A 25,608-nucleotide genomic window follows, 5' to 3' on the forward strand; every position below is an offset into this window, starting at 1 on the left:
GTGCTGGCACCAAAAACCAGCAGCCAGGGCTCAGAAACAGACCGTGGGACCCCTCGGGATATTCCCACCCAAAGTCATGCAGCATCCCCGCCGTCACCCATCCCTATGCACGCTTCTCCCTGCACTAGCGAGTGGGAGAGGCATCGGAAAGCAGTTCCCCTTGGGGACCCCCACTTATGCCCAAGCGGGGACAGCACTTTGGGATTGTTTCAGCAGAGCCCGGGAGCCTCCCAAGGCTGGGAACCAGGGACCGAAAACTCCCAGCAGCCTCGCAGAGCTACCCATCCGGGAAGATGGCAGCACACGGGGGCACCTCCTGGAGACGGGGGGAACACGGGGACAGGGTCTGTGGGTGCACGCCCTCCGCTCCCCAGAGTGATGGCGCACTGGGAGCCGCCTAGCCCCGATGTTGCCGCCACCACACCCATCGGCGCCCCTGCACGGGGACCCTGCTTCCCCCCTCCAAGTCCCGGGCCACCCACTCCCAGAACACACCCCTCAGAGAAGGCGAAGTCCTTACCTGTGTCCGGACGGACGGACCGAGGGACGGCTGGGACAGGGCGGGGGAGCGGCAGGGCTGACTCAGGGGCGGCGGCAGCCGGAGCCGAGCTGGAGCGCTCAGCCCAACCCGCCACCCCCCCGACTCTGTCCGGCCCCCCGACTTCCTGCCCCTGCCCCGTCCCTTCCCGTCCCAGACCCAGTCGCTGCTCCTTTTCCTGTCTCTAAACCTGTTCCTTCCCTGCCCCAACTCCTCCTCTAGCCCCTGCTCCTGCCCCAGCCCCTCCACTGCCCTCTCCCTAATTCAGCCCTTGCCGCAGCCCCGTACCTGCTCCTCCCCTGCCCCTACTCCTGCTCTTCCCCCTGCTCAGTCTCTACTCCTGCCCCTGCCCCGTCATTGCCCTCTCCCTAATACAGCCCCTGCCCCTGTTCCTGCCCCTAAACCAGCTCTGCCCCTACCCAGTCCCTGCCGCTGCCCTGTGGTGGCTGGGGACAGTCCCAGGTGACACCGCCCACAGTTACTGCCCCACGGTGACTCTGCCCCAGGATGCTGGCATTGCCCGGGTGCCCAACACCGCCCCGGACCCACGCCCTGCGGAGCTCCTGCACCCGGACCCAGCTGCGTTTAAGGGAGGGACCTGACCCTGCCACCATCCTGGCCATCAGCGATGGACAGACAGGTCCCACCTGCCCGCGGGAGGGACAGAGTGAAGACAGGGAGCTGGCGGACACGTCTGCTGTGGTCTGGCCACCCTCCCCAGAACCACCTGGGGGGGTCAGTAGGGCTGGAAGCCTCTGGGTTGGAATATCCAGGGCTGCCTGGACCTTTTGGCTGGCTTGGGTGGGACGTGTGTGTGTGTATGTATGTGTGACAGTCCCCGGACGTCACACATACATACACACACACACGGGGATCCTGGGATCCTGCTGCCGCACTTCCAGGCGGGAAGACATAAATATTTCAGCAGAATAGCCGAGGCCTGTCAGCTTGCATTTGCTTCTGGTAGGGTGAGCGCTGGGAAAGGGGGAGGAAAGGAGGGGAGAGAAGATGCACTCGGAAGATGCACTCGGAAGATGCATCATCTCCCGGGAGATGGGGCACTAGCTCCGAGGCCCGATTCTCGGGGGCCTCCACCTCCTCTAGGGATGCTCTTCCCTCCGGAAGAAGTGCACGGCCTTGCTTCAGCCCTTTCAGGTCCTCAAGGCCGGACTCAGCCCAAAAGCAACTCTCGGGGGTTGCTGCCAGGCTTGGCCAGGGGATGAGAAGTTTCGCGAGCTCTGCTTGGAGCACAGCGGGGAACTGTTCGGGACCCTCTGGGATACGGCACAGCGTAGACTGGAACAAATCCACCCCCAGGAAACAAACGGGGTACAGAAATAAATGAAAGCAGCCATGGGTATCATAAATAAGCGGAGGGAGCCAAGGCGGGGGCAGCGTCCCCCAGGGCCCGCAGCCCAGAGGTCACAGCAGATGGGCAAGGAGCGGACCCCGGCTGAGGGCAGTGGAAAAGGGGGTCGTTCGCGTCCTGCCGACGCTTTTGGAGGGGAATTTGTCCCTCTACGGGACACAGGTGCCGGCGCAGCTCTGTTCCGGCTTGGACGGGCTTTTCCTGTTCCTCCTCCTCCCCTTCCTCCCTCCCGCTGCACTGTGGGGTTCGGAGTCCCCACGCCGCCCGGCACATAGAGAGCGACTACATTTCCCGAGGTACTCCTACATTCTCCTCCTCCCCCTCCTCCTCCTCCTCCTCCTCCTCCTGCTCCTTCTGCTGCAGCTTCTGCTGCTGTCGCTGTTCCGGGCTCACCGCCGATCGGGCTCGGGTGGCCGCGGGGAGCCCCGGATCCCGCCTGCCCCGGCCCGCAGTGCCCATGCCCGCCGCCCAGCAGGTACGGGGTGCGGGGTGCGGGTGTCGCCGGGAGGGTGACGTGCCCGGTGGGGTCATCCCCCTGGGATGCCGGCAGTGCTATTTACCCCGGGTGCTGGGGATGTGTGCCGGGTGCTGTGTTGTTTTCCCGCGCTCTGTTGTTTCCGCCGCCGTTGTTTCAGGGGGAGCAGGTGCCGCCTACCTCCAACACTCTCCTCTGCCAAGTGCACCCCGCACCACCCCGCAGCGCCCATCCCTTGGTGCTGGGCGGTGGGAGGCAGAGAGGTGCCCGTACGGTGGGCAAGGGTGCATTTTCAGGAGCTTCCCAGCCCTTGTTTTAGGGGAGGTACCCCAAGAATTCGCGCGCCCCATTCGGCGTGACAGCTCCGCACAAAACACGGGGTGTCTTGTATGTCACCGGCGCGCGGCTGGGCGGAGGGCATCACGCCGACCCCCAGGGCTGTCCCGTCTGGACCACGGTGGCTTTGCGGGGAGGTGAGCCTGAGCTCTGCCGCCCGTGTCACCTCTGACCCCAAGTTGACAGCGGTGTGTGGCGTGACAGTGATCCATGTCAAGGTCACACCCAGATAACTCGGTGATAAACAGGTTCACACGGTGATAACGGACCGGCTCTGCCCTCTCCCTCCCTCTCTCTTGTCCTTCTTCCTCTTCCCTTCACTCCCTGGCTTGCACCAGGGACTCGTGCCCACTCACCTTGAGCAGAGTACCTCCGTGGATGTTCTGGAGAAGGGGGATTGGGTGCAGCCAGGTGGGTTCTTATCTGGAGTCCCTTAGTATATGGGGACACACATGCTGGGAGTTAGGAGCCAGTGCTCCTGGCAATGGAGTAGCTTCGTGGACCTGCGTCCTGGGTTTAGTGTGGATGGTTTTCTGTGGGGTAGGGATGCATGTATATATCCCTCCTGGATGGACAGGGCAGGAATGGGGAGCAGAGGGTGGCAAACATCCCACAGGGGTTATGGTGCACGTGGCGGCAAGCAGCTGCTGCAGGTGACATCTACAGCCCAGCCTGGGGACAAGAAAGTGATGGAGCAGAGTCCAGGCACTCACAGCTGGCAGTGGCCCAAGCACGGTGCTGGGGTGGGTGTTTGCTGGGGGTTAGCCCTTGCTCATTGCCCCTTACCCTTCCTGCCACTGCAGGGGCCGGTGCTCCAGCCAGTGCCGGACAGGCGCACTGGGCAGCGAGTAAGCGAGCACCTCTTTGATCCCCAGGGATCTGTTTAGGGACTGGGGGCTGTTTGCCCAGCTGTGAGCTCTGGCACACGAGTGTTTTGGCGACACTCAGGCACCAGTGCTGAAATCCCATGGAATGCTGCTGGAGCAGTGGATCCTCACTGGGGCAAATGGACACTTGGCGTCCTGTAGGTTTAGGTTACCACCAGCTTCCTCTGCCATCACCAGTGCTGGCTCATGTCCCTGTTTACCCTTTGTTATCTGGCAGCAGGGGGAGGATTATCCCCCAATTTCACCATGCAGGATTCAGTGGGACACAGACTGGGACCATGAACTTACTTTTTAATGACTGTGATTAGTTGTTCTGTGGTTATCAGGGTAATCAGGTTTCTAAACCTTGCTCCTGTGGCATGTATTGGAATACGAGGAATCATGTGGCACGAAAAGTCACCTTGGTGACTTCTTGTGGGAATGGGGAGTGCTGGGAGGACATCAGTCCAGGCCTTCTCCTGTCCCTGCCCTCATCCCATGACTGCTAATTGGATCTCCTGGCACTGACAGCTTTTCTGCAGCCAAACCTCAGAATGTGAGCTTTTAATCCCCCTCTGGACCATGAATCTCGTGGCATTTTGCATTTCCCCAGGCTGGGCATTGTGTCGCCCTGGGAAGAGCCAAGGAGCAGCCACTTGCCTGCAGCTCAGCTGAAGTCCTGCCAGCCACCCCACTACTGAGTAACACAGGTGGCCCCATGCCCGGTGTGCACATTAACTCACTTCCACAGCCAGCACATTCTTGTGTCATCCCCTCCAGAGCATTCCGGGTGCAGGGCATCTGCATCCCTCTGCCTCTGCAGCTCAGAGGGAAGTGTTGTCCAAGAAGCAGCAAAACCCCACTGAGTCTTAAAGGGGAGGAAAAGGAGGTGATGGGAGCTGAGGATGCCCCGCTGTGGATCCAGATGTCCGTGCATCCAGGCTCCGGATGCACGTGATGCCTGAAATGACCCCCCCCTGCTTCTGCACAGCTAGATGCATGGCTGCTTTTCTTCTTCCCAGAACATCTCCTGGGGAGAAGGTAGTGGTATTTATTTGCCTTGCGATACTGGAGGAATTTTGAGCCTGTGCCAAATGCTGCTTTTTCCACAGAAACTACAGCACCCTGGTTTTCCATGCGTCCAAGAGTGCCTGTGGACAGAGAGAGGCTGCGTGGTCCACCAGAGCCTGTGTAGCTAATGGCTCCCAGGATAATGCTGCTGTCCTGCTGCACAGCCATGCCCAAGAATGATGGCACCAAAAAGCCGGCGCCGGAGATGGTGCTGGACCAGCGCTGGAAGCTACAAGTCTGCTACCTCTGCTTCTATGGCTTCATGACACAGATCCGGCCCGGGGAGAGCTTCATCACCCCCTATCTGCTGGGGACCGACAAGAACTTCACAAAGGCAGAGGTGAGCGGTGGGCATCCGGTCCCCCACCCTGATGTCCCCCTTTATGGCCATGGTCACCATTCTGGGGCTGTCCAGAGCATCCCTCAGTGCTTCTGGGGTGCACAGGGGTATCGTGTCCTGGGCATGGCAGCATGTGGTGACTCAGGGTGGTGCCTTCTGGGCAGGGAAGGTGGTGTGTTGTGGGGCCTTGTTTCACTTAGCTGTGAGGTCACCCTGTCCCCTGAGTCCCAGGCTCATCTTGCCCTGGCATAAAACCTCGTGCCCAGGCTGGCAACTGATTTTGGGGGCAGTGTGTGACCCCTGTCCACCTCAGCAGCCTGTTGGAGGGTGCTGGGCTGGGAGAAGTCATGTCCCATCCCACTGGGGAGACTTTTCCATGATGGCACTGTACACTGCCAGACTGCTGGCAACGATGGGGTTAGACAAGGAGGGGCCACAATGTCATCTCCTCCCAACCAAGGGATGTGGGCCTCAATCCCAGCTGGCTGCTGCACCTGTGGGAGCACTGCATTCCCGGCACGGGAAGGAGCCAAGGCTCAGCCAGACCCCCAGCTGAGCATGCTGCTGGTCACAGTCCTCCCCGAGGAGGTGCTGCCATGAGGGTCAGCAGCCAGTGCTCATACCATCTGCAGGTGGGGGGGCATCTCCAGGGATGTGCCCAGTGCTCAGCCCCTCTTTGCCCTCATGGCAGGTGACCAATGTGATCACACCGGTGCTGTCCTACTCCTACATGGCCGTGCTGGTGCCCATTTTCCTGCTGACAGACTACCTGCGCTACAAGCCCGTGCTGGTGCTGCAGAGCCTGAGTCACATCTCCATCTGGCTGCTGCTGGTGCTGGGCACTTCAGTCCTGGCCATGCAGCTGATGGAGTTCTTCTACAGCATCACCATGGCTGCCCGCATTGCCTACTCTTCCTACATCTTCTCCCTGGTCGCCCCATCCCGCTACCAGCGGATGGCCAGTTATTCCCGCTCTGCTGTGCTCCTGGGGGTTTTCACCAGCTCCTTGTTGGGCCAGCTCTGCGTCACCTTGGGTGGTGTACCCTTCCTCACCCTTAACTACGTCTCCTTGGGCTTCGTCAGCTTCGGCCTCATCCTCACCCTCTTCCTCGAGCGGCCCCGGCGCAGCCTCTTCTTCAATCGGCCTGGGGGGGCTGGTGACGCTGCTGTGCCCACTGAGCTGGACAGGATGGCTGGGGGGGACAGCGGGAGGGGGACACGGGGTTGGCGGGACATGGTGCTGTGCCGGATGCTGCAGGAGCTGGGAGCGCTGGCCAGGCAGCCTCAGCTCCGCCTCTGGTCCCTGTGGTGGATCTTTAACTCGGCTGGGTACTACCTGATGCTGTACTATGCTCACATCCTCTGGAATGAGATCTCTCCCACCACGGACAACCGCCGGGTGTACAATGGAGGTGTGGATGCTGCCTCCACGCTGCTGGGTAACTCGCCTGGGATGGGGACACTGTGGGTGTGGGGGGACACTCACTTCCTACTGCCTCCTATGGGAATGGCTGGGGTCACCAAAGAGGCAGGGGGTCACTGCTGTCCTGCTGCACCCCTTGGGAATTGTGGTCCTTACGGTATTTTTGGTGGTTTGGCATTGGGGATGATGTAATGGTTACTGGGCTGCGTCCCAGCCTAGGTAGGGCAGGGGATCTTTGAGGTGTTCACAGCATCCTTCATCCCTCCTCAGGAGCTGTTGCCTCCTTTGGTGCTGGCTACATGAAGATCCGCTGGAAGCTGTGGTCAGAGCTGGTGATTGGAGTGGTTACGGCATTCCAGGCAGGATTGCTCCTGCTTATGAACTCCACCACCAACATCTGGCTGTGCTATGCTGCCTATATCCTCTTCCGTGGCTCCCACCAGTTCCTGGTTCCCATTGCCATGTGCGTGGTGCTCCTGGGGACCCACTCCCACCCCAGTGGCCAGGTTGATGGCAGGAGTTCACCAGTGCTCCCATTTTTCCCAGTTTCCAGATTGCTACCTCCCTCTCCAAAGAGCTCTGTGCTCTGGTCTTCGGAGTCAACACCTTCTTTGCCACAGTGCTGAAGACCATCATCACCATCATCGTGGCTGACAAGAGGGGCTTGGACTTATCTGTGCATCCCCAGGTATGGGTGGGGTCGCACCTAGGATGGAGGTGGTCCTTGAATGGTGCAGGATGAAGGGAGGGCTCCAAGTGCTGTTCTTCCCTCTCTCCTCTTTTGCAGTTTTATGTGTATTTTGGCTACTTCACCCTGCTGGCCGTAGTCTACCTCCTGGCGGCCATCGGAGTGGGTGTCCAGCATAGCCACCGCAGGCAGCCAGTGGAGCTGGCCCTGGCCAAGGAGCCATGCCAGCTCCCAGTGGAAATTCCAGCACAAGAGAAAAGCCCGGAGGCGGGCACCGTATGAGCCTGAGCGCTGGTATCATGACACTGTGGCCAGCTCTCGGCTCCCCAAGTGAGCATTGTCATCGCCACCGTGTGCTTGGTATCCTGTCCCACTGCCGGTCCTGGGTGCTGTTCTGTCGAGGATGTAACTGCTGGGACATGTTTTCTGCTCTGTGAGGACAGGGCTGTGCCCCTTCCCTGTCCCCACACACAGAGTGGGGGCAAGATTCCCATGTGCCACAGCTGTGTGTCACACAGGTGTATGGATGGGGACCCCATCCCACTGCATCCCCATCATGGCACAGAGCCAGGCTACAAGAGAATGTTTCTTTATTCAGTGCCTTTAGAAAATGGTTTATAGCACACAACTGATGACAAAAAAATAATATAAAGATCCACACACTTTAAATTGCAATAATTACACAAAATACAGTAGACTGTAAGAAATAGAGACCGTGTGACTCGCACAGCTTTTATGGTAATAATTTCCATAGAATAACAAAAAAGCTAGTTACAAATTTCTCTTTTTTCTTTTCTTTTTTTTTTGGGGGGGGGGGGTTTTTTTTTAGCACCTTGGATTTGCCCCCACCAATTCCAACCAGCTTTGCTGTGCCTTTGCCATTTGAGCCCAGCAAAGATGGCACAGGGATAGGGGGATGGCAGTGCCTGCCCTTGGTACCACACATGCTCAACACGCACACAAACAGAGAAACACGTGCCAGGGGCATAGCTGGCCACGCCTTGGGGCCACTCTGTCACCCCAGTACCTGTGCTGGGCTGGCTGGGGCTGTACCTGGGCTGTGGGGGCACAGCTGGGGGTCCCCAGGGTGCGTGGATGGGATGGGGAAGACCAGATCCCCACCAGAGCTCTGCTGGCTGGGAGGTGAAGGTGAAAATAATGATGGGATGGGCCTTACCTGGGGAGGATGGAGACCATTTAGGACAGCCCCAGCATCACCACAGGACAATCCCTTGGGTGGGATGCGCTGTCTTGGCTGGAGAAGACCCTGTGGCCTCAGCAGCAGGGATTTGGGTCCAACCCCAAGCTCCTGGTGAGGACAGCACGGGCCCAGGGGGCTGGTGAGAGAGGCCCCACAGGTTTTTGCGGGGAACAGCCCACATGGCAGCACTGAAATCTCCCTGCCGAGCATCCTCCCACCCAGCCATCCCAAAAGCAGCATCCAGGCAGGGAGGGGAACAAGCTGAAGTGGTTAAATATTGGGAGTTAGAAGAGGAGGAGGAATGCCACCAGCCCATGGCTGCCCTGCCCCAGGTGGGACCTGAGCCCCTGCCAACCCAGGGCAGGGGCCATGGCAATACTCTTTGGCGTCAGGTCTGAAGGAGAAGGAAACCCTGCAGGGCAAGAGTGGGCGCATGGAGGGGGCTGAAGGACCCAGAGGTGCTGGGGTGCAGGCTTGCCCAACCCTCCCCAGGGACATGGGGGTACTCGGGGGTGCCAGGGCGGGTATCACTTTTTGGTGGTGGTCATGAAGCTGTTCTCAATGCAGAGGACAATGAAGGCTTGCTGGCAGCTGCTGGCCGCCTGCTCCAGCAGTTTTCCAGAGGCCAAGGAGGAAGCCTGGCCAGTGACTGCACGCTCCTCTGTCCGCCATGTCTCACAGTAGCTCTCGGGCAGGCGCCGACCCTTGGCATCTGAGCCATGCCAGACACTCTTCTGCGGCCTGGAAGAGTGAAAGGTGGGGGGCTGCTGCTGCCCCACCATGATCTAAACCCCAGTTCCCTATCACTCAGTTCTGTACTCACCATCCCACATCCCGTAGAACATCCCGGCCGTCAAAGGAGAGGATGCGGGCACCGGTTCTCAGTGGGGCCCTGCTGCCCGTGAAAAGGGCTTCCCAGTTATTGAAGAGCACTTCATCCTGGTGGGAAGGGTAGGAAAATGGAGGAGGAGGGGGTTCAGCCCTGCCTGCACAGAGCAGCCCAGAAGCTCCAAGCCCCAGCAGCCTTTGGGAAGGGGATGCTTCATGATGGATGGTGGCTTTGCTATGCTCTGCATCCCAGGCCTTGGTGGTGCTGGGTTAATAGCTACACTTGCTGATCTTAAAGAGATCTTTTCCAGCCATAATGACTCTGTGATCCTATTCTGTGATCCATCAGAGCTCAGAGAGTGTTGAGAATGGGATGGGACATGCATACCCGCAGGTTGACGATGGGGATGGTGGCGCGGTCGGCCCTGCGCACGATGCTGTAGAGATCCTGCAGGCGCGAGGACAGGAAGGCGCGGAAAGTGCCAGCCAGCCCAACCTGCCGGGCTTGCTGGAAGCACTGGAAATCAGCACCCCGGATGCCACGCATACCACCACTCAGTGGGGTGTTCAGGGCCACCAAGTGAAGCTGCCAAGAGGGGACGACAGGGCTTGAGGGACACGGCTTTGGCCACCACCATCAGCTCCCCTCAGCTGGCATGTGGCACTCACAGCAGGCTGGAAGTCCTGGTGCACGTGGGCGGCCACAGGGGCGGGATCTGGCCGGCGATGGATGTAGTACCCGTTGATGAGCTCGTGCTGGTGGTGGAGCAGGGGCTGCTCGGGCAGGCGGTGCTGGTTGGCCACCACCTCGTCCCCACGCCAGGGACGGGCGGTGGCCGAGGGGACGTGGTTGCGGAGCGGGTGCAGGGGCCCGCGGGGCTGGGGGCCGGCGTAGTGGACGTTGGGCGGCTTATCATACACCTCGTTGTCCTGGGAAGAGGGACACAGTATGAAGGGGGTCATGGTGCCCCAGGTGGGGATGGGGATGGAGATGGAGAATGTTGGGGATGGATGGAGATGGTTGTGGTTGGATGAAGATGGGCATGGAGATAATTGGGAATGGGGATTGATATGGTTGGGGATGAATGGAGAAGAGGATGAAGTTGATTGATGATGGATAGAGCTGGTTGTAGATGGGATGCGGATAGATGAGGATGGAGGATAGGGATGGGATTGGGAAGGAGGACAGGAATGAGGATGTGTATGGGAAATAGAGGACTCACCAGAGCCGAACTGGGGATCAGGTTGTGCTCCTCCAGCTGCAAGGGCATGGCACATCAGATCCCAGCTGCCCCCCTCTCCTCTTCCTCACGCACAGGTGGGGGGATCCCAAGCATCACCAAGAGTCACCACCAAGCCCCCGGGGCAGTGCTGCCCACACTCCTCTCAAGCCAGGCAGTGCAGCCCCGGCAGGGGTGCCCCTCTGGCCCCCCCCCACTCACCAGCACCCTGCGGAAGCCCTCACGGACGCGGACGTAGAGTTCCTGCCGGTCCGTCAGGAAGACAAGGTTGCCCTCGGGCAGCTCGTGCACGGCGCTCAGCATCGCCTGGTACGTAGGCATGGCCTGGAGCTGTGGGCACAGCCCGGGACAGAGCTCAGGGATTGGCTGCTTGCACCATGGGCAACCCCTGCCCAGAGCCCTGACTCACCCCCAAGGACATCCCGCTAGTGCCTGGTGGTCCAGGGGGTCCTGGTGGTCCTGGGGGTCCAGGGATGCTGACAGCTGTGGGGGAAGGAGGGTGAGATGGAGAGAGGTGCAGCATGGGGAGGAATGCAGAGCTTAAAGGAGGGATGCATGGGATACAAGCAGGAATGCTGGCGGTGGCAGGGAGGGATATGGGGGTGCAGGGCGGAATGCAGTAGAGCAGGTACTCACCTTGTCTGTGGGGACCTGGGAAGGAGGGTGGCCCGGGCGGACCAGGAGGGCCAGGGGGGCCCTGCCGCCCCTCATATCCAATACCAGGGGGACCCTGAGGTCCTGGAGGCCCCGGTGGCCCAACAATACTGTCCCCCTTGGGACCCTAGGCAGTGTGAGAGAACGTCTGTTGGAGCAAAGTCCCCAGAGATGCCACCCCCCACTGTGCCCTCCTTCACTTTCCACCCTATGAGGTACTCACCGGCAGACCGGGGTATCCCTGGGGCCCTGGAGGCCCTGGAAGTCCAGAGACTCCAGGACCATAGAGTGGGGTGCTGCCTGGCTCGCCCTTCTCACCCTTGGGACCTGCATCCCCTTTGTCACCCTGTGGAACGGCACAGTCTTAGGATGAGCAGCTGGGATGCACTGGGTACCCCAAGTGATGCTGGGTTCCAGCTGCAGTGTGCAAAGGGCTTACCCGCAGGCTGGTACTGAAGTGACTCACATCATGAGGGAACTGGCCTGTGGAGAGAGGGAGAGGAGGGGAGAGGAGCCAGGATGGGCATGAGCCACCCTCTGCCTGCCTCTGCCAGCAGGGACCAGTTATCTACCTGGGGGTCCTGGGGGTCCAGTGTCACCTTTTTCTCCCTTTTGTCCTGAGAACTGGTGGAAACCTGTGGGGAGCAGCAGAGGTGCCATCTCAGAGCTGCAGCTATAAGGGATGGAAGGGGGTTTCCCCCCAGCCCTGCTTTGCCGAGGTTCCCCAAAATGCCCAGAGGGGGCGGGAAGAGGGACACCCACTTACCAGGGAACACTGGGTGGCTGGAATCACTGAAGGTCTGTGGAGATGCAAAGGGAGTGGCTGCAGAGACAGCAACATCCTCGGGAACCCCCCCCCCCCCCCCGCAATGCTGGTGACAGTCACACATGCCAGCCCCAGTCAGGATGTCACCAGAGCATTCTCAGTTTCCTCCAGGCAGGCAGGGGACACTGGGGGCCCAGTCACCAGCATGTCCATCACAGTGACCATGGTGATACTCACATTGCCATTATTGTAGACTATGCTGCCAGGTGGCCCAGGGGGTCCTGGAGGGCCTGGGGGGCCTGGAGGACCCTGTGGGGGTTGAGATTTGTCAAAGTCCTGCAAAGTGGACAGTCCCCACCATGGAGGGGGACAACCAGCCCCTGAGAGAAGGAGACGTGCCCTTTGCCTAAGGGATTGGGGTCCTGGGGAGACCCTCAGGGTGTGTGCCCCGCCCTGCAGGGCCAGCAGCTGAGGGGTCACAGCAATGCTCACTTGCAATCCCAGCACGTCTGTGGGGTCACCCTTCTCGCCCTTCAGCCCGTTCATGCCAGGACGTCCCTGCGGATGAGCAGCGCAATGAGCCTCATCCCCGTCCCCCTTCCAGCCCCTGGTGTCACATCTGGTGTTCCAAGTCACCTCCGACACCCCAGCACCACCCCATCCCTCAGGGACATGGCAGGGTGTGGGGCTCAGTGGGTGCAGGATGGGCAAACAGGGAGGGGGACGCGGTGGAGGTGATGGACACAAACAAACCGGGAGCAGGTCTTACGGGTCTGCCCGGGAAGCCAATCTCTCCCTTCATCCCTGCTCGTCCTGGGGGACCCTGGAAGGAAGAGAAGATGAGGGTGAGGGATGCTCAGCATGGAGGCATCCCCTCTGCCTAGGATCATCTCCATCCCTCCCCGTGGGACACAAGGAGGAAGATGGTGATGGTGACTTACCGATGGTCCCATTGGGCCCTGCAGCCCTGGCTCCCCCTGCAAATAATGGAGAGGGACAGGGCATCACCACTGGGACCACCTGGCACCTGTCCCATGGGGATGTGCCCCCCATTCCTGCCAGGAACCCACCTTTTCTCCTTTCACCTTGGCAGTGACCACGGTCCCATCAGGGCTGATGATGACGCCGGGCTCCCCCTTCTCCCCCTGCAAGAGAAGAGTAGGTGGGAGGGGACACACAGGGACCAGGCTCCCTCCCATGACAAGCTGGTATCACCTGATGGCCAGGTGGAATGGGGGACCAGGAATGTGACCACTCAATGGGGTGCAGGTGGCCTGGAGCAATTACCTTCAACCCTGGGGCACCCTGGGGCCCAGCTGACCCCTGGTCTCCTTTCGGTCCCACCGGACCCTGCAGAAAGGACACAGAGTCCATGTCATTCCCAACCCACCAAAGGCAGGCCCCAAACTCCCCCTCCATCACCACCACTCTGCAGCAAAGCACAGCAGGACTAGCAGCTACAGCTGTCACCAGGGCCACCCTGTGGTCCCCAGATGTGTCACTAACTCACCGGGAAGCCAGCATGGCCTGGTCTGCCCTGCAGAGAGAAGCAAAGATGCTCCTAAGAGCAAACCCCATCTTTCAAAAAACAGGGTGCCCTCCTGGCACTGCTGAGGGGTGGGCACAGGTGGCAGGAGGGCACCTACCTCTGGACCTGGAAAAGCCACCAAGGACTTCTGCAAAAAGAGACAAAATGAGGTTTTTCCCCCTGATCTTGGTGCGGAGGGTCAGAGCTGCTGGCAAGGTCTCCCTCGCAATGGCTGCTGGTATACCCCTTCCCCTGCCCTGTGCTGAAGCCAGGTGCCACCACTTACATCTTCACTGGAGACACTGATGACCTGTCCTGGGGGACCAGGTGGGCCAGGGGGGCCAGGCAGCCCCACTCCATCTTGGCCTCGCTCTCCCTGGAAAACACAAGCCATCAGCCCAGGGCCACCAGTGGCTGGTCCTCGTCCCCAGCCTGGTGGCACCTACCTTCTCACCGGTGCTGCCTTTGTCACCTTTGGGTCCCTGGAAAGAGGAGCAGGAGGGAGTGAGCACCAAATGGAGAGGGACTCTGGTTCACCAGTGCAGACCCCCTCCCACTTCTGGCTCAAAAAATCCTTCAGGCAACCCCACCTCTGCTTCCAGCTCCAGACAATGAACCAAGCTGCAATGATTTTGAGTGGAGATGGTGGCCAGTGCAGCAACAAGGTGGGGGAGACAGGATCCTAGGGGGTGTGAGCTGGGTCCCACAGCAGGGAGGGGGAATTTTGGCTGCTGGGAATGGAGCTGCTACAATCAAGGGTGCCCTGCCTGGAGTGGGGGGGTCATCTTCTGGAGCTGGGGGGCTGAGGCTCCTACCTGTGGTCCAGGGAAGCCCTCCAGCCCAGGGCGGCCATCCATGCCAGGCATGCCAGCATCTCCCTGCAATGGGAGTGGGAAAGGGCAGGATGCAGCCCCAGGTCGCAGAGCACAGGGGTCCTGCCACTGCCCTGCACACCCAGGTGCTGGCACAAAGCCATCCCAATCTCCCAGTGCTCCTACCTTTGGTCCTGGCAAGCCAGGCTGTCCAGGGCTGCCGACTTCTCCCTGCAAGGAAAGAGGTGTCAGAGGCATCCCTACAGGCTGCCTGCGGGCATCCTACATGGATGGAGCCAGAAGCATGTTGGAAGGGTTCCTCACCTTCACCCCCGGCAGTCCCGGCACACCCTGCAAGCAACAAAGGGACCATGAGCACTGGGTGATGGCAGGGGACACGATGGCCGGGAATTCCCCAGGGAGCCCAGGATGGAAAGGAGGGAAAGGGCCGGAGCGGCCCTACCTGTGGTCCTTCAGGCCCAGGTGGTCCAGGGGTGAATGACAGCCCCGAGCCCTCCATGTCACCCTAAATGCAGGGAGAAGGGGCTGAGCTGTGCCTGTCTCTGGCTCCAGCTCATCCCATCCCATCCCTGCAGTGAACACTCACAAATCCAGCCTCGTAGCCCAGCCCTGGTGGTCCCGGGGGGCCGGGGGGTCCTGGCTGCCCTGGGGGTCCGACGGGCCCGGGAAGGCCGGCTAAGCCCATTTCTCCTGGGGGTCCTACTGGTCCCATTTCTCCTTTGTTGCCCTGCAAAGGAGACAGAAAGGGGACAGATGGAAGATGGCAGTGGTCACTGCCTGGAGCCTGCAAGCAGGAGGCAGAGCATCTCCTCACAAATCCCCTCTGGGACAGGACATGGAGGATCTCCCTGATGTTCCCCTGTCTAGGGGCTTTGTGGGAGGGGGCATTGCCCAGCTGGGGCATCCTTCATCCCACCAGCTCCCCATGTAATGTCCACAGTGGCCACCAGAGGCTCGTCTAAAATCATAAAATAGGAGTGTCTTTGCACGTGGGGCTGGCTCTGCTGCAGCGGAGCTCAGTGCCATAAAGGAATGCTCACAGGCATTCCTGGGATTGCTATGGGTTTGGAAGCAACAGGCTTGGACCTTACACCCGCTGCCAGCCAATCTGCCCTCTGGTAGGAGTGCAGAAAGTTAGAATTAAGGTTAAGAAACCTTATTTTTTGAGGTTTTTGCCCCCAGCTTAGGCTGTAGTGGATGGTCATCACAAGGGGCAGCATCCAAACTCTAAGGGGCTCCCATCCCAGCAGGCCTTTACTTCCACCTTTGGGGATGCAGGGTGGAAAGAAGCTGGAGCAAGCAGTCAGTAGAGAGTGATGCACAGAAGATGGGGTGTTTTCCAGTGGGGTGTGGGCACCCCCCAAGCAAAATCTCCTCTGTGTCTTGAAACACCCCTCCTTGGTTTTCCTGCCCGCTTCCTGATGTGGCAGCGCCTGGAGCAAAGCCAAGGCAGGGTGGCAGGAGCCTGGTGAGCATCCTTTGTGGGGTCAGCAGCTCTGTGCACCTTTGAGATATGGCCCTGATCTGGGAGGAACACAAATAGCAGCACCCCCCTCCCCATTCCTGTGCAAGATGGCTCCCCCAGGCAACATCCCTGCCTCCAGTCTGCAACAAAGAATCCAAAAAAACCCACGCCAGGCACAGTACCTTGGGTCCTGGTAGGCCAGGGAGGCCAAGGTCACCAATATCGCCCTGGGAACGAGGAGGGAGAAGAGGGTGTGAAGAAGCTGCCCAGCTCCAGGCAGGAGCAGGATGGTGCTCCCCAGTCCAGGAACTGGGGCCTCCCAGAGATGTGCCAGGGATGCCAGCTGCCTGTGGGACAGCTGTGACATGCTCCTGGGGCACAAGGGACAGAGCCAACCTGCCACTCACCTGCTCTCCTTTGGGCCCCGGCTGCCCATCCTCCCCATCTCTTCCTGGAAGACCATGAGGACCCTGTAAGATCCCAGGAGTTGGTTCCAGCACAGGAAAACCCTGTAGGGCTGGTGGGCACCAAGCCCCCCACAGCCACAGAGTGGCCCCGGGCTGGGTCTCCTTGACCACCCCACAGACCTACCACTGGCCCTGGAGGCCCGGGGGTCCCGTCCCTGCCCGGCAGCCCAGGTGGTCCTGGCGGGTCCGTGCAGTTCATCCCAAACCGTCCTGGCTCCCCTGGCAAACCGGGCACGCCAGGTGGCCCTGGGGGACCAGGTGGCCCTCGTGGACCCTGGAAGAGACATGGGGGGCCATGGCTGAGGGTGTCCCCCCACTCCCAGCTGGCAAGACAGGCACTCAGCCCCACTCACCCGCAGGCTCTCCAGGTCACCACCGAAGCCAGAGCCCTCCATGTCGATGAAGGTCTGGGGGAGAAGCACAAGGGGGATGTCAGGGCACCTGGTGGCACTGGGGCTCACCCAGGGGCTGGTAGCAGCACTCCGCACCTCTGTGGCTTGATGGACCCCCATCCCTCAAATCCCTGTATCCCAGAGGGCACCCACCAGCTTGTCATTCTTGGAGGAGGGTCCTGGTGGTCCTGGAGGGCCAGGTGGTCCAGGGGGTCCCCTCGGCCCCACGCCTGGGTCACCCTAGCACAGAGGAGAGAGTGCAGTTTGGGGGTGCAGCTGAGCTGGGGATGAGAGGAAGGGGGGGCAGCACTGGAACTCACCTTCTCCCCCTTCAGGCCCGGCTCCCCCGGCATCCCAGGGAACCCCGGGGGCCCCATTTCACCCTGCAAAAGGGAGCAGTGGGGGGTCAGCAGGTGGCAAGGCAGGGGGATGGCCATTCCTCATCAGCCTGCCACCCCCTCCACCCCACTTACAGGTTTGCCGTCCTCGCCAGGATCTCCCTAGGGATGGCAGAGAGAGGACAGGTCAGTGTGCAGGTGGGTAGAGTAGGGGGACAGGCACACCCTGTGGGGGGCAATTGACTCACAGGCTCGCCATCCCTGCCAGGGGCTCCATCCTTCCCCGGTGCCCCTGGAGGGCCAGTGACCTGCTCCACCACCGAGCCATCGGCATGCCGAGAGAGGGTCCTGGGGGGTCCAGGGTCACCTGGTTCTCCTTTTTGGCCTTTAGAGCCAGGGTAGCCAAATCCAGCACTGCCCTAGGGAGGAGAGGGAGATGGGAATGGGTGGCAGGTCTCTGAGCTGGCAGCCTGGGTAGGGCATGGCTCTGTGCCAGCTCTCCCAGTGATGCTCACCTTGACACCCAGGTCTCCTTTCTCCCCCTGAAGATCAGAAACAGAGAGAAGTGTGTGTCAAACACAGACATGTCACTGGCACCCTCGAGCCCCTAGGGACCAGCTCTCACCCACCTTTTGACCCTTGACACTGCCTGGTCCTACAATGCCACTGGTCCCTGAATCCCCTTTCAAACCACGTTCCCCCTTCTCCCCCTTTTCGCCTTTCCGACCGGTGCCTGTGGAAAAGGAAAAGGACCCAGTTGGGGCTGGAGACGGCCACACCACCACTATGTCCCCATTTGTGCATCCTGGGGAAGGGGAAAGCTGCTGGAATTACCTCCCATGGAGACCTGCAGCGTCTCCTCTGCTCTGGTCCTCTCGGCTTGCTGCGGGGACCCCCCGCTACTCCTCGGGCCACTGCCCCCCGCCACAGGGGGGGAGGTCACGGGGACAGCATCCAGCAGCCCTGGGACACCCTGCACCAACAATAAGGGGACACCATGACACCGTTCACCTCCCAGTGCCGTCCCATAAGGGACAGGTGCTGGGACATCATCAAGCATCTCATGACCTCAGCCATGCAAGGCACTCAGCTCTCTGCATCATGAGAATTTTGGGGTCCTGCCCTGAGTGATACACCTGCAGGCAGCAACTCACCTCGACCTTGCCTGAGGGCTGCTGTCCACCTTCCATCCCACTGCCAAAATCCCCAGAGACCTGCATTTGCCCATGAAGAAGGGGTGAGAGCTGAGCTGGGAGCATGGTGAGGGCACCCCGAGCCCTCCCCAGCCGTGCTGCCAGTGCTCACCTCTGTGTCATCCTCCTCTTCCTCGCACTGGCGCTCGGCCGCCCGAGGGTCCCCTCGGAGCTTCAAATCTGCGATCACCCCCTGAAAGGAGACCGTGGATGGGTGGGGGACACGGACAAGCCACCCAGCTGTGATGTGACCTGCTGTGCCACTCGGCCACCTTGTCCTTGAGTGGGAGAAACAGGATGGATGAGATCTGCTGTCCGCACTGCGAGCAGCTGGAAAAGGTCATCACCCAGCTGGGGGCATTTGCTTGTGAGAGGAACTGATATAATTTTTTAAATTATATATAAACTATGTATTTATAATATATTAATTATATAACTTAATCTACTTATAATACATTAACATTATTATGTAACAGTCAGCCTGGCTGAACTGTGACTGCCCCGATTCCTATTTTCCTAAGTCCATCACATTTCCTTGCCCAGACATGGTGCCCTGTGCTTTCAGGCCAGCCCAAATATTATTTTAGTTGTCTTGCCCAAAGAAGAGACACCAAGGGGGAGGTATCTCCTCTCTCAGAGTTCACTTCCCAGCATGGTCCCCTGCTCCTCACCACTGAGATCAGATGGATGGGGAGCATCCCAACCTGGCAGACTCCCATCCCGACAGCATCCCTGTGTCCCACTCTGCAGCAAGGACCCAGGCTGGGCTCTGGGATGTGCGGAGTGACCCCACTTGCAGTGGGTGCTGTGGGGTTCAGGGTGGTACCCACACCACCTCTCCTGCTGAGTCCAGGATGCTACAGAGGTTTGGCTGGAGGCAGCATCCTTAGGAAGGGATATGTGGTGGTTTCTTGTATAAACAAGTGGCCTGGATGCACACGGTGCTTGCAAAACACAAATAAATAGTAAGGAAGTGCAGATTATCCCAGGAAACACAACATGTGGGCTGCAGAACCTGCCAGCTGTCCTTGCGTGGGGCAGAACAGTCAGCTATGGCCAGGGAGACCTCAGCAGAGGAAAAACAAGGAGCACAGCCAAAAGATCCCTGTGAAAGCTCTGCTGGGTGTCTGGCAGGGTCCTGGCTGCTACCTCTGCTCAGCCCATGTGATGCCAGCTCTGGCACATGGCTTGTCCAGCCATGCTGGTGGTGCTGGGCAGTGGCTCCAAGGTTGAAATTTGGGGCTTTCTAAAGGCATGGCATAAAAGCCACTTCCAAGCCCTGAAGCAAGGCAGTCCCACGAGGGATGGTGATAGGGGACCTTTGCACCTCTTTGCTCTGATAAAGAGAGCAGCAGCACCAAAGATCTTATAGTAAATCCATACAATCATGGAATTGTTAAGGCTGGAAAAGCCCTCTAGAACCATCGAGTCCAACCACTAACCCAGTGCTGCCAGGTCCCCCACTAAACCATGTCCCCAAGTGCCACATCCAGCTGCAAACTAACCCTCCTGCCAGGCCCTAGCTGAGGTCCCATTTGCCCCCGTGAGGGCTGCTGTCCCAGGGGCTTTGCATCACCGGCAGGCTTTGCCCCTCCAGCTTTCCTGCCACGGCCACAAAGGCGACTCAGGAAGGAGCAGAGGCACCAGGACCCCCTCCAGCTGCCTCCCAGCAAGTTCATCCTGAGGCTTGACCCTGGGCCAGGCCTTAATCCACTTGATGCCCCATTAGTTCCAGATAACGCGAGGCAGGTCTGGACAGTGATGAAAACACCACGAGGTAGTCAGATGCCACTCCCCTCTCACCCAGCCAAGGCCTCCTTCCCTCCTCAGCCAGCTATTCCCTAGGGGAAAACCAGGGGCAGGCAGTGGGATCAGGGGTTGGCAAGCCTGAGAGCATCACCTGCTAAAAGGGTCTGTTCTGCCCCAGGCTGTTGCTGTGCCTTCCATATGGTGCCAAACCCCTCAAGCTGGGGAGAGGAGCTCCTCCACAGCCATGACCTGGCCCTCCCAGCACGTTCAAGAGCAAAGAAATTGCTCTTCAAGAGCAAAGAATTGCTCTTCAAGGGAGCAACCGGAATCCCAGTGCAAACCAGTTTGCAGCCCATCAATGATTAACCCCTTCCTGGGGGAGCTTTCCCTGTCCAAAGCCATTCCAGGGGGAATGTGGCAGTACAGTCAGGATGATGTTTAAGCTCAGAAACGTGCTTTGCAGAACTTCACAGGAAAAACATTGCTCCCCTCAGCAGAGCCTCTGTTGCTGGGGAAATCCTGCTCAGCCCAGGATAAACCTGAACATTACTCTCCTCAAGTCCTGCCAGGAATTTCCATGTCAGCTGGGCATTTTCCCCAAACTTTCCATAACCCTTATCTGGAACACGAGTCCTGTTCAAAGCATGGGCTGAGCTATCACATCCTTCCTCACTCTCCAAAGTCTTCCTGGAGATACTGCCCAACATCAGCCAGCAAAGATATGCTCCAGCCCAAGCATTTTTTCCATGTAAGAGACATTTTCCCAGACAAACCAGCTTCTCCTCCAAAGGAGCTGAGTATTTTTAGGAATGGGAAGATCTGAAGAGGCTCCATGTGTTTGCTAGGAAAAGGCAATGGTGGGAGCTGCATGGCTACCTCATGTCTTCCTGCCAGCCCAGCTTGAGAGCTTTGCCTTGGTGAGCCCCAAGACAATAAATCGGTGGCATCTCAAGCCACCTCCATCTCACATGTCCCCTTCCCCAGGGACACACATGGAGCTGGCTGTCTTCTGGGCATGGGCAGTGTCACATCTCTTCAGGCTTTTGAGAGCTACTCCTTGGGGTGACCCAAGCTCTTACCTGGTATTTATCTGGGTCAGCCCCTCCAGCTTGAGCAACAAAGAGCCCAGAGCCCTCTTCCAACTCCATCTCATCCGGGGAGCGCTCAAAGTGGACACGCTCGTGCTCCTCACAGTCCAGGTAGAGGACAACTTCCTCCTCCTCCACGCTGATGGCGAAGCGCGTCCACTGGTTGAGCAGGGTGGGCACGGTGAAAGTGGCGGCCACGTAGGAGCTGGGCGAGCCTGGCTCCGTGTAGTAGAAGATGATCTGCTGCTGGCCCGCGCGCAGCTCCGAGAGCTTGACGCCCACGTAGATGATGCTCTGCGAGGAGTCCGTGACGGCGAAGAGCACACCAGCCCGGGGCGTGGTGGGCTGGATGTGGAACAGCAGCGAGAAGTCCCGGTAGAAAGGGCTTGGCAGGTGGTACCGGGCCACCTGGCCCGTGTTGGCGTTGGGACCAAAGACATAGCCAGGGTTGTTGTCGGGGCCATAAATTCTGTGGATCTCCTCCGTCGGCGGGTCCCCAATCAGCTCCAGCAGGCTGATCTCAGCACTCAGGGTCTCTGCAAAGAGGAAGGACAGGGGATGGTCTCAGGTCCAGACAAGGATGGTCACTCAGCAAGGACACCCCTGCCCGTGCCTCCCAAATACACTGTCTTTCAGTGGCTCCCTAAACTCACCGGCCCCAAGATTTGTGTGTTGGCCAAGACAGTGACCTTCAGCTGCTCCCACTACATCATTCAGATACATCTCCCAAAATGCTCCCCATTCCCAGCTGCTGGCCCTCCAACCACAGCTGGGACATCACAGAATCATAGTATGACTTGGGTGGGAAGGGACCTTAAAGACCATCTCATTCCAATCCCCTTGCCATGAGCAAGGACACAATCCACTAGACCAGGTTGTTCAGATTCCCTGAGATGGGATAAAACCAAAGGGGTCTTGCCCATGGTAGGGAGATGCTGCTGGAGCCTCAGGATGCTGAACCACCATGGAGCCGCGGGTAAGTGTGTTGCATCCATACTCATTCCAGGATCACAGTGACCCTTTGTGTCATCCCAGGACAAGATCCAATGGTCACCCCAGCTGGGAATAAATCAGAGCCATCCCCTTGCAACAGCCTGGGAACGCAGCTCAAGCCAGCTCAGCTTCCCAGATGCTCTCAATTTGGAGGTCACCTCCTTTCCCAACTCCTGTTGAGAATTAGGGAATTGGGGAAGTTCTGCTGGAGAGAGTCTCTCCTACCCAGCGCAGCTGAACATCTGGTGAGCGTGAGCCTGCGTCCGCCAGCTCCCGGTTGTTCTGGCAGAGAGCACGTCCTCATCGCCCACACACCGGGCGCTGGATTCCTCCTCTCCTATGTCAACTGCTTGGGGCCAGTGCCAGCTCCAAAGGAGAGGCTTTTTAACCTCTCCTTTCCTGGGAGGGAGGAAACCCAACCACCCCGGCTCCAAAACTGCTGAAGGATCTGCACTGGGAATGGATGCTCAGTGCTGAGTTTTGGCCCCATCCCGAGCCAGGAGCAGGAGCTGACACAATTCAGTGTCCCCAGTTCCATCCCTGATTTTCATGTGAGCAATGGGGAGTGGGGGAAATCAGAGGTGTATCCTGAGGTAACCTGGGCTGAACCCAGGTGGATCAGCCAGGAACCTCCACCCAACTCTGGAGCCAGGCATTTTCCTCCAGAGAAAAAGAAAAAGAAAAAGAAAAAGAAAAAGAAAAAGAAAAAGAAAAAGAAAAAGAAAAAGAAAAAGAAAAAGAAAAAGAAAAAGAAAAAGAAAAAGAAAAAGAAAAAGAAAAAGAAAAAGAAAAAGAAAAAGAAAAAGAAAAAGAAAAAGAAAAAGAAAAAGAAAAAGAAAAAGAAAAAAGAAAAAAAGAAAATTAATCAGCCCAGCCTTGCCCAACCCAAAAGGAAAACATGTCTCTTGGGATGGCGATGAAAACCTGGGTGCCTCTTCCAAAGCCTGAGACATGGAACATTCCCAGGCTCCCCTACTGCCAAGGCCCAATGCCAGCAACAGCCCCATGACAGGGACCTAGCAGTGGGAACATAAGAACTGCCACCAACTAAACGTGGGGCAAAGTTTTGCTCTGTCAGAGCCAGACACACTGATCCTCTGAAACTCTGGCTCTGAAACTGCTCTGAGTCCACCCTGCTCCCCAAGCCCCCAGTCCCTCCCAACCCTGGCATCCCAAAACTGAACACCTGACTGGGAGAAAATCTCCTTCCCAGTTTTTCCACCAGTTCTAGCCCCTTCATGTGCCCTATACTGGGATCAGGCTTCCCCATGGAGCAACCCCAGTCTGCTGAGAGGAGAACCTCTGGATCCGGGAGTCCAGCACCCTTTCACTCCCAGATGTGCACAGCCCTACACCAAACCCGATGGGGTGAGTGAGTGGGGCTCCCCCAGACTCTCAGCCTATCATCCACCCTTGAGCCCATCCCATGCTCAGCACCTCACAAGCTCATTCCAACTGCAAATGCCAGGACGCAGGGACTGCATTTATCTGGGGTTGGAGGAAGCCAAATTCATGGCAGCTTTAAGGAAAAAGGAAACCAGAGCTTCCTTCCAGGGGTCCACACGGGTGTGAGAGCCAGTGCTGCAATTCCTGCAGCCAGACAAGTCATTGTGTCCCCCCCAGGGCTCAGGACGACAGGACAGGCTGAAAGAGGCTTTTGTTAGCAGGGCAATTTGCAACCATTCTCCCCTTGGAGCTGCAGCCGGCTCTGGGAGTCTCCCTTCTCCTCAAACATGCCACTCGCCCCCGAGTCCGGGCTGGGAGCTGGGTGCTAGCACTTCCCAAAGCAAACAAACTTTTTTCCTGTGTGACAGAGGCTGGATGGGGACTGGGGAGCAGAGGGGTAAGGGGAGACCCCTTCAAATATTGGCTCCCCTACAAAAGCCAAGTGCCCCTTCTCATTCCCAGAGCTTTCAGGCCATGCCTGCTTTTTCCAAAGGGCATCCAGAACCCAAACATCGCAGCCCATCATCCCTGTGGCAAACTGGGGATGCACCAGGGAACATGGAGAGTTGGTGGGGACTGCAGTGAGTTTGGTGCTGGCACAGGATGGCTGTGGGGATGTCTCTGGACACAGTGAATCTGCCACTGGAAACATCCCCAGGATGCTCCAAGCCACCTTGCCACTCTGCCATGACCTTCCTGCCTGACCTGAGCCTAGACTGCCAGCGTGAGATTCAGGGGACCCCCAGAACACATCAGCACATCAAGTGGGGTGCACCACAGCCCCCACATTCCCCACTCATTCCTGTCATTGCCCATCCAAGCAAGCACAGTGCAGTCCCAGATAGGAATGCCCCTCCTCTGCAAGCATCCCCATGATCCCCGTGCATCCCCCCACAAACAGAGCCTCTTTGACACCAAAAGGACCCTGTCCTCGACCCTGGTTTGCCAGCCTCCAGTCTCGGTGTTCCTCCTTGGCATCTCCCAGCCATGCCCCGAGGGCGCAGGGGTCACAGAAACACAGCCTCATTCAGAGGCTTTGGCAGGCGGGGGGAGGGGGGGAGCTCCAGCTTTCATCCCGACTGCATTTCTCCAAGCACCAGTCACCCCCCTCCCCACTCCCTTCTCTCACCCCCTGCCCTGTCTGGGTCCCTAGAAGGTCACAGCCACCGAATGATGAAGCTGGGGGTGAAGTAACCTCTCCCTGTTTTCCAAGCAGCGGGGAATTCAACATTAGCTGCCATCGAGTGAATCATTAACCCCAAAGGGCTGCTCTGGGAGAGGGAATGTGTGGCCATGGCTGACGGTCACCTTGAAACCTCCATGCCACCATGGTGCTGTGGCTGGATGGCCACAGGGTCTGCATCCTTGCCCTGCTCCTGCAGGGAGCTGCCAGCTCTCCAAGTGCTCTGATCCCAGTCAGGACACCCCAAAGCCTTGTGGCACCTGGAAACTGGCCCTCAATGCCAGCACGATGCGCTTGGGGAACATCCCCTGTGCTGGCCACTGTGACTCACTGGGAGTGATGCTCGGTCTTGTGAAGGGAGCCAAAACTCACTGGTTCTGCTTGGAAAAGCAAAGGCTGGATAGAAAGTGACTTTGGATTCGGCAGCATCCCATGGGCACGAGGCAGAAGCATCCCCCAGCACCTGGGGCAGTCTGGGCAGGGGACACACAACACAGGGATATTGCCCAGCCACATTACCTGCAGAAGCATTAATAAAGACACAAGAAACCCCTTCATCCTCCTCAGGGAGAGCATCGCAAGGCAGAGGCAGGTGCCTGCCAGCCAAGGGAGTCCAACACAGGTCTCTGACGGCCTCACAGAAGCCCTGGCACGGCGGGGGGGTTACAGGAACCAAGGGGCTACAGCTGGGGAGCAGCAGTAAGCAGAGGAACCACTCCAGGTAGCGATGGCACCTCGACTCAAGCAGCCCCTCCCACTCATGCAAAGCTGCCCGAATTTCCTCCTCGCTGCCATGCTGAAGGTAATTTGGCACTCGGACATGGCTGGTGCCCAGCACACTGCAGAAGGGCAGGTGGGTCTGGATGGGCTGGCAATGGCCGGTCACTGGCATCAGTCCTGGAAAGAAGGATGTGAGCCCCACGCCGTCACTCCTGTAGAGCTGCATGGTAGCACTTAGTAAACCGAACTCCAAAGGGACAGAGTTAGCAGCAGCAGGAGAATCCACACCCTTATACACCCTCTGGTCAGGCCAAGGGGGGCTCTGGCTCCCACTCCTGCTGGCCAGAGCCAGCCCTGGGTGGCCCGTGCCATGCCATGGGTTCTGTGATGCTGCATGGAAGTAATGGGGAGGTTGTG

General features: G+C 58.7%; 2 protein-coding genes across 5 annotated transcripts in view; one reads left to right on the forward strand and one right to left on the reverse strand.

Moving 5' to 3' along the window:
- Positions 1 to 1,482: 1,482 nt before the first annotated feature.
- On the forward strand, positions 1,483 to 7,884 carry SLC19A1 (solute carrier family 19 member 1). 3 transcript variants are annotated; one of them, XM_059868352.1, is made up of 6 exons: positions 1,483 to 2,203; positions 4,697 to 4,995; positions 5,687 to 6,434; positions 6,689 to 6,881; positions 6,965 to 7,106; positions 7,206 to 7,884. In XM_059868352.1, exons 2-6 carry the CDS (start codon positions 4,783 to 4,785, stop codon positions 7,386 to 7,388), a joined length of 1,479 nt encoding a protein of 492 aa, XP_059724335.1. In that variant the 5' UTR covers positions 1,483 to 2,203; positions 4,697 to 4,782; the 3' UTR covers positions 7,389 to 7,884. The 3 variants fall into 3 exon arrangements, with proteins under 3 accessions (XP_059724335.1, XP_059724334.1, XP_059724336.1); XM_059868351.1 differs by lacking the exon at positions 1,483 to 2,203 and adding an exon at positions 2,224 to 2,382; XM_059868353.1 differs by lacking the exon at positions 1,483 to 2,203 and adding an exon at positions 2,224 to 2,382 and having other exon boundaries at positions 5,687 to 6,407.
- The window catches only part of COL18A1 (collagen type XVIII alpha 1 chain), a 36,383-nt gene continuing 18,454 nt past the window's right edge, over positions 7,680 to 25,608 (reverse strand). For both annotated transcript variants that reach the window (XM_059868350.1, XM_059868349.1), the window contains exons 3-43: positions 20,841 to 21,385; positions 18,125 to 18,205; positions 17,974 to 18,033; positions 17,654 to 17,792; positions 17,449 to 17,552; positions 17,335 to 17,361; positions 17,068 to 17,238; positions 16,955 to 16,981; positions 16,802 to 16,864; positions 16,635 to 16,721; positions 16,443 to 16,496; positions 16,214 to 16,363; positions 16,030 to 16,092; positions 15,805 to 15,849; positions 14,744 to 14,884; positions 14,600 to 14,662; positions 14,461 to 14,487; positions 14,323 to 14,367; positions 14,140 to 14,202; positions 13,771 to 13,806; positions 13,611 to 13,700; positions 13,443 to 13,472; positions 13,307 to 13,333; positions 13,084 to 13,146; positions 12,867 to 12,941; positions 12,738 to 12,773; positions 12,566 to 12,619; positions 12,289 to 12,354; positions 12,034 to 12,105; positions 11,797 to 11,830; positions 11,603 to 11,665; positions 11,470 to 11,513; positions 11,254 to 11,376; positions 11,013 to 11,157; positions 10,786 to 10,859; positions 10,578 to 10,706; positions 10,359 to 10,394; positions 9,805 to 10,065; positions 9,524 to 9,721; positions 9,131 to 9,246; positions 7,680 to 9,048 (exon numbers count right to left, since the gene is read on the reverse strand). In XM_059868350.1, coding sequence (XP_059724333.1) covers positions 8,835 to 9,048; positions 9,131 to 9,246; positions 9,524 to 9,721; positions 9,805 to 10,065; positions 10,359 to 10,394; positions 10,578 to 10,706; positions 10,786 to 10,859; positions 11,013 to 11,157; positions 11,254 to 11,376; positions 11,470 to 11,513; positions 11,603 to 11,665; positions 11,797 to 11,830; positions 12,034 to 12,105; positions 12,289 to 12,354; positions 12,566 to 12,619; positions 12,738 to 12,773; positions 12,867 to 12,941; positions 13,084 to 13,146; positions 13,307 to 13,333; positions 13,443 to 13,472; positions 13,611 to 13,700; positions 13,771 to 13,806; positions 14,140 to 14,202; positions 14,323 to 14,367; positions 14,461 to 14,487; positions 14,600 to 14,662; positions 14,744 to 14,884; positions 15,805 to 15,849; positions 16,030 to 16,092; positions 16,214 to 16,363; positions 16,443 to 16,496; positions 16,635 to 16,721; positions 16,802 to 16,864; positions 16,955 to 16,981; positions 17,068 to 17,238; positions 17,335 to 17,361; positions 17,449 to 17,552; positions 17,654 to 17,792; positions 17,974 to 18,033; positions 18,125 to 18,205; positions 20,841 to 21,385 — 3,941 coding nt within the window. In that variant the 3' untranslated portion in view covers positions 7,680 to 8,834. The remainder of the gene's footprint in view (positions 9,049 to 9,130; positions 9,247 to 9,523; positions 9,722 to 9,804; positions 10,066 to 10,358; positions 10,395 to 10,577; positions 10,707 to 10,785; positions 10,860 to 11,012; positions 11,158 to 11,253; positions 11,377 to 11,469; positions 11,514 to 11,602; positions 11,666 to 11,796; positions 11,831 to 12,033; positions 12,106 to 12,288; positions 12,355 to 12,565; positions 12,620 to 12,737; positions 12,774 to 12,866; positions 12,942 to 13,083; positions 13,147 to 13,306; positions 13,334 to 13,442; positions 13,473 to 13,610; positions 13,701 to 13,770; positions 13,807 to 14,139; positions 14,203 to 14,322; positions 14,368 to 14,460; positions 14,488 to 14,599; positions 14,663 to 14,743; positions 14,885 to 15,804; positions 15,850 to 16,029; positions 16,093 to 16,213; positions 16,364 to 16,442; positions 16,497 to 16,634; positions 16,722 to 16,801; positions 16,865 to 16,954; positions 16,982 to 17,067; positions 17,239 to 17,334; positions 17,362 to 17,448; positions 17,553 to 17,653; positions 17,793 to 17,973; positions 18,034 to 18,124; positions 18,206 to 20,840; positions 21,386 to 25,608) is intronic.

Source organism: Haemorhous mexicanus, chromosome 26 (assembly GCF_027477595.1).
Source record: "Haemorhous mexicanus isolate bHaeMex1 chromosome 26, bHaeMex1.pri, whole genome shotgun sequence".
Lineage (NCBI taxonomy): Eukaryota > Metazoa > Chordata > Aves > Passeriformes > Fringillidae > Haemorhous > Haemorhous mexicanus.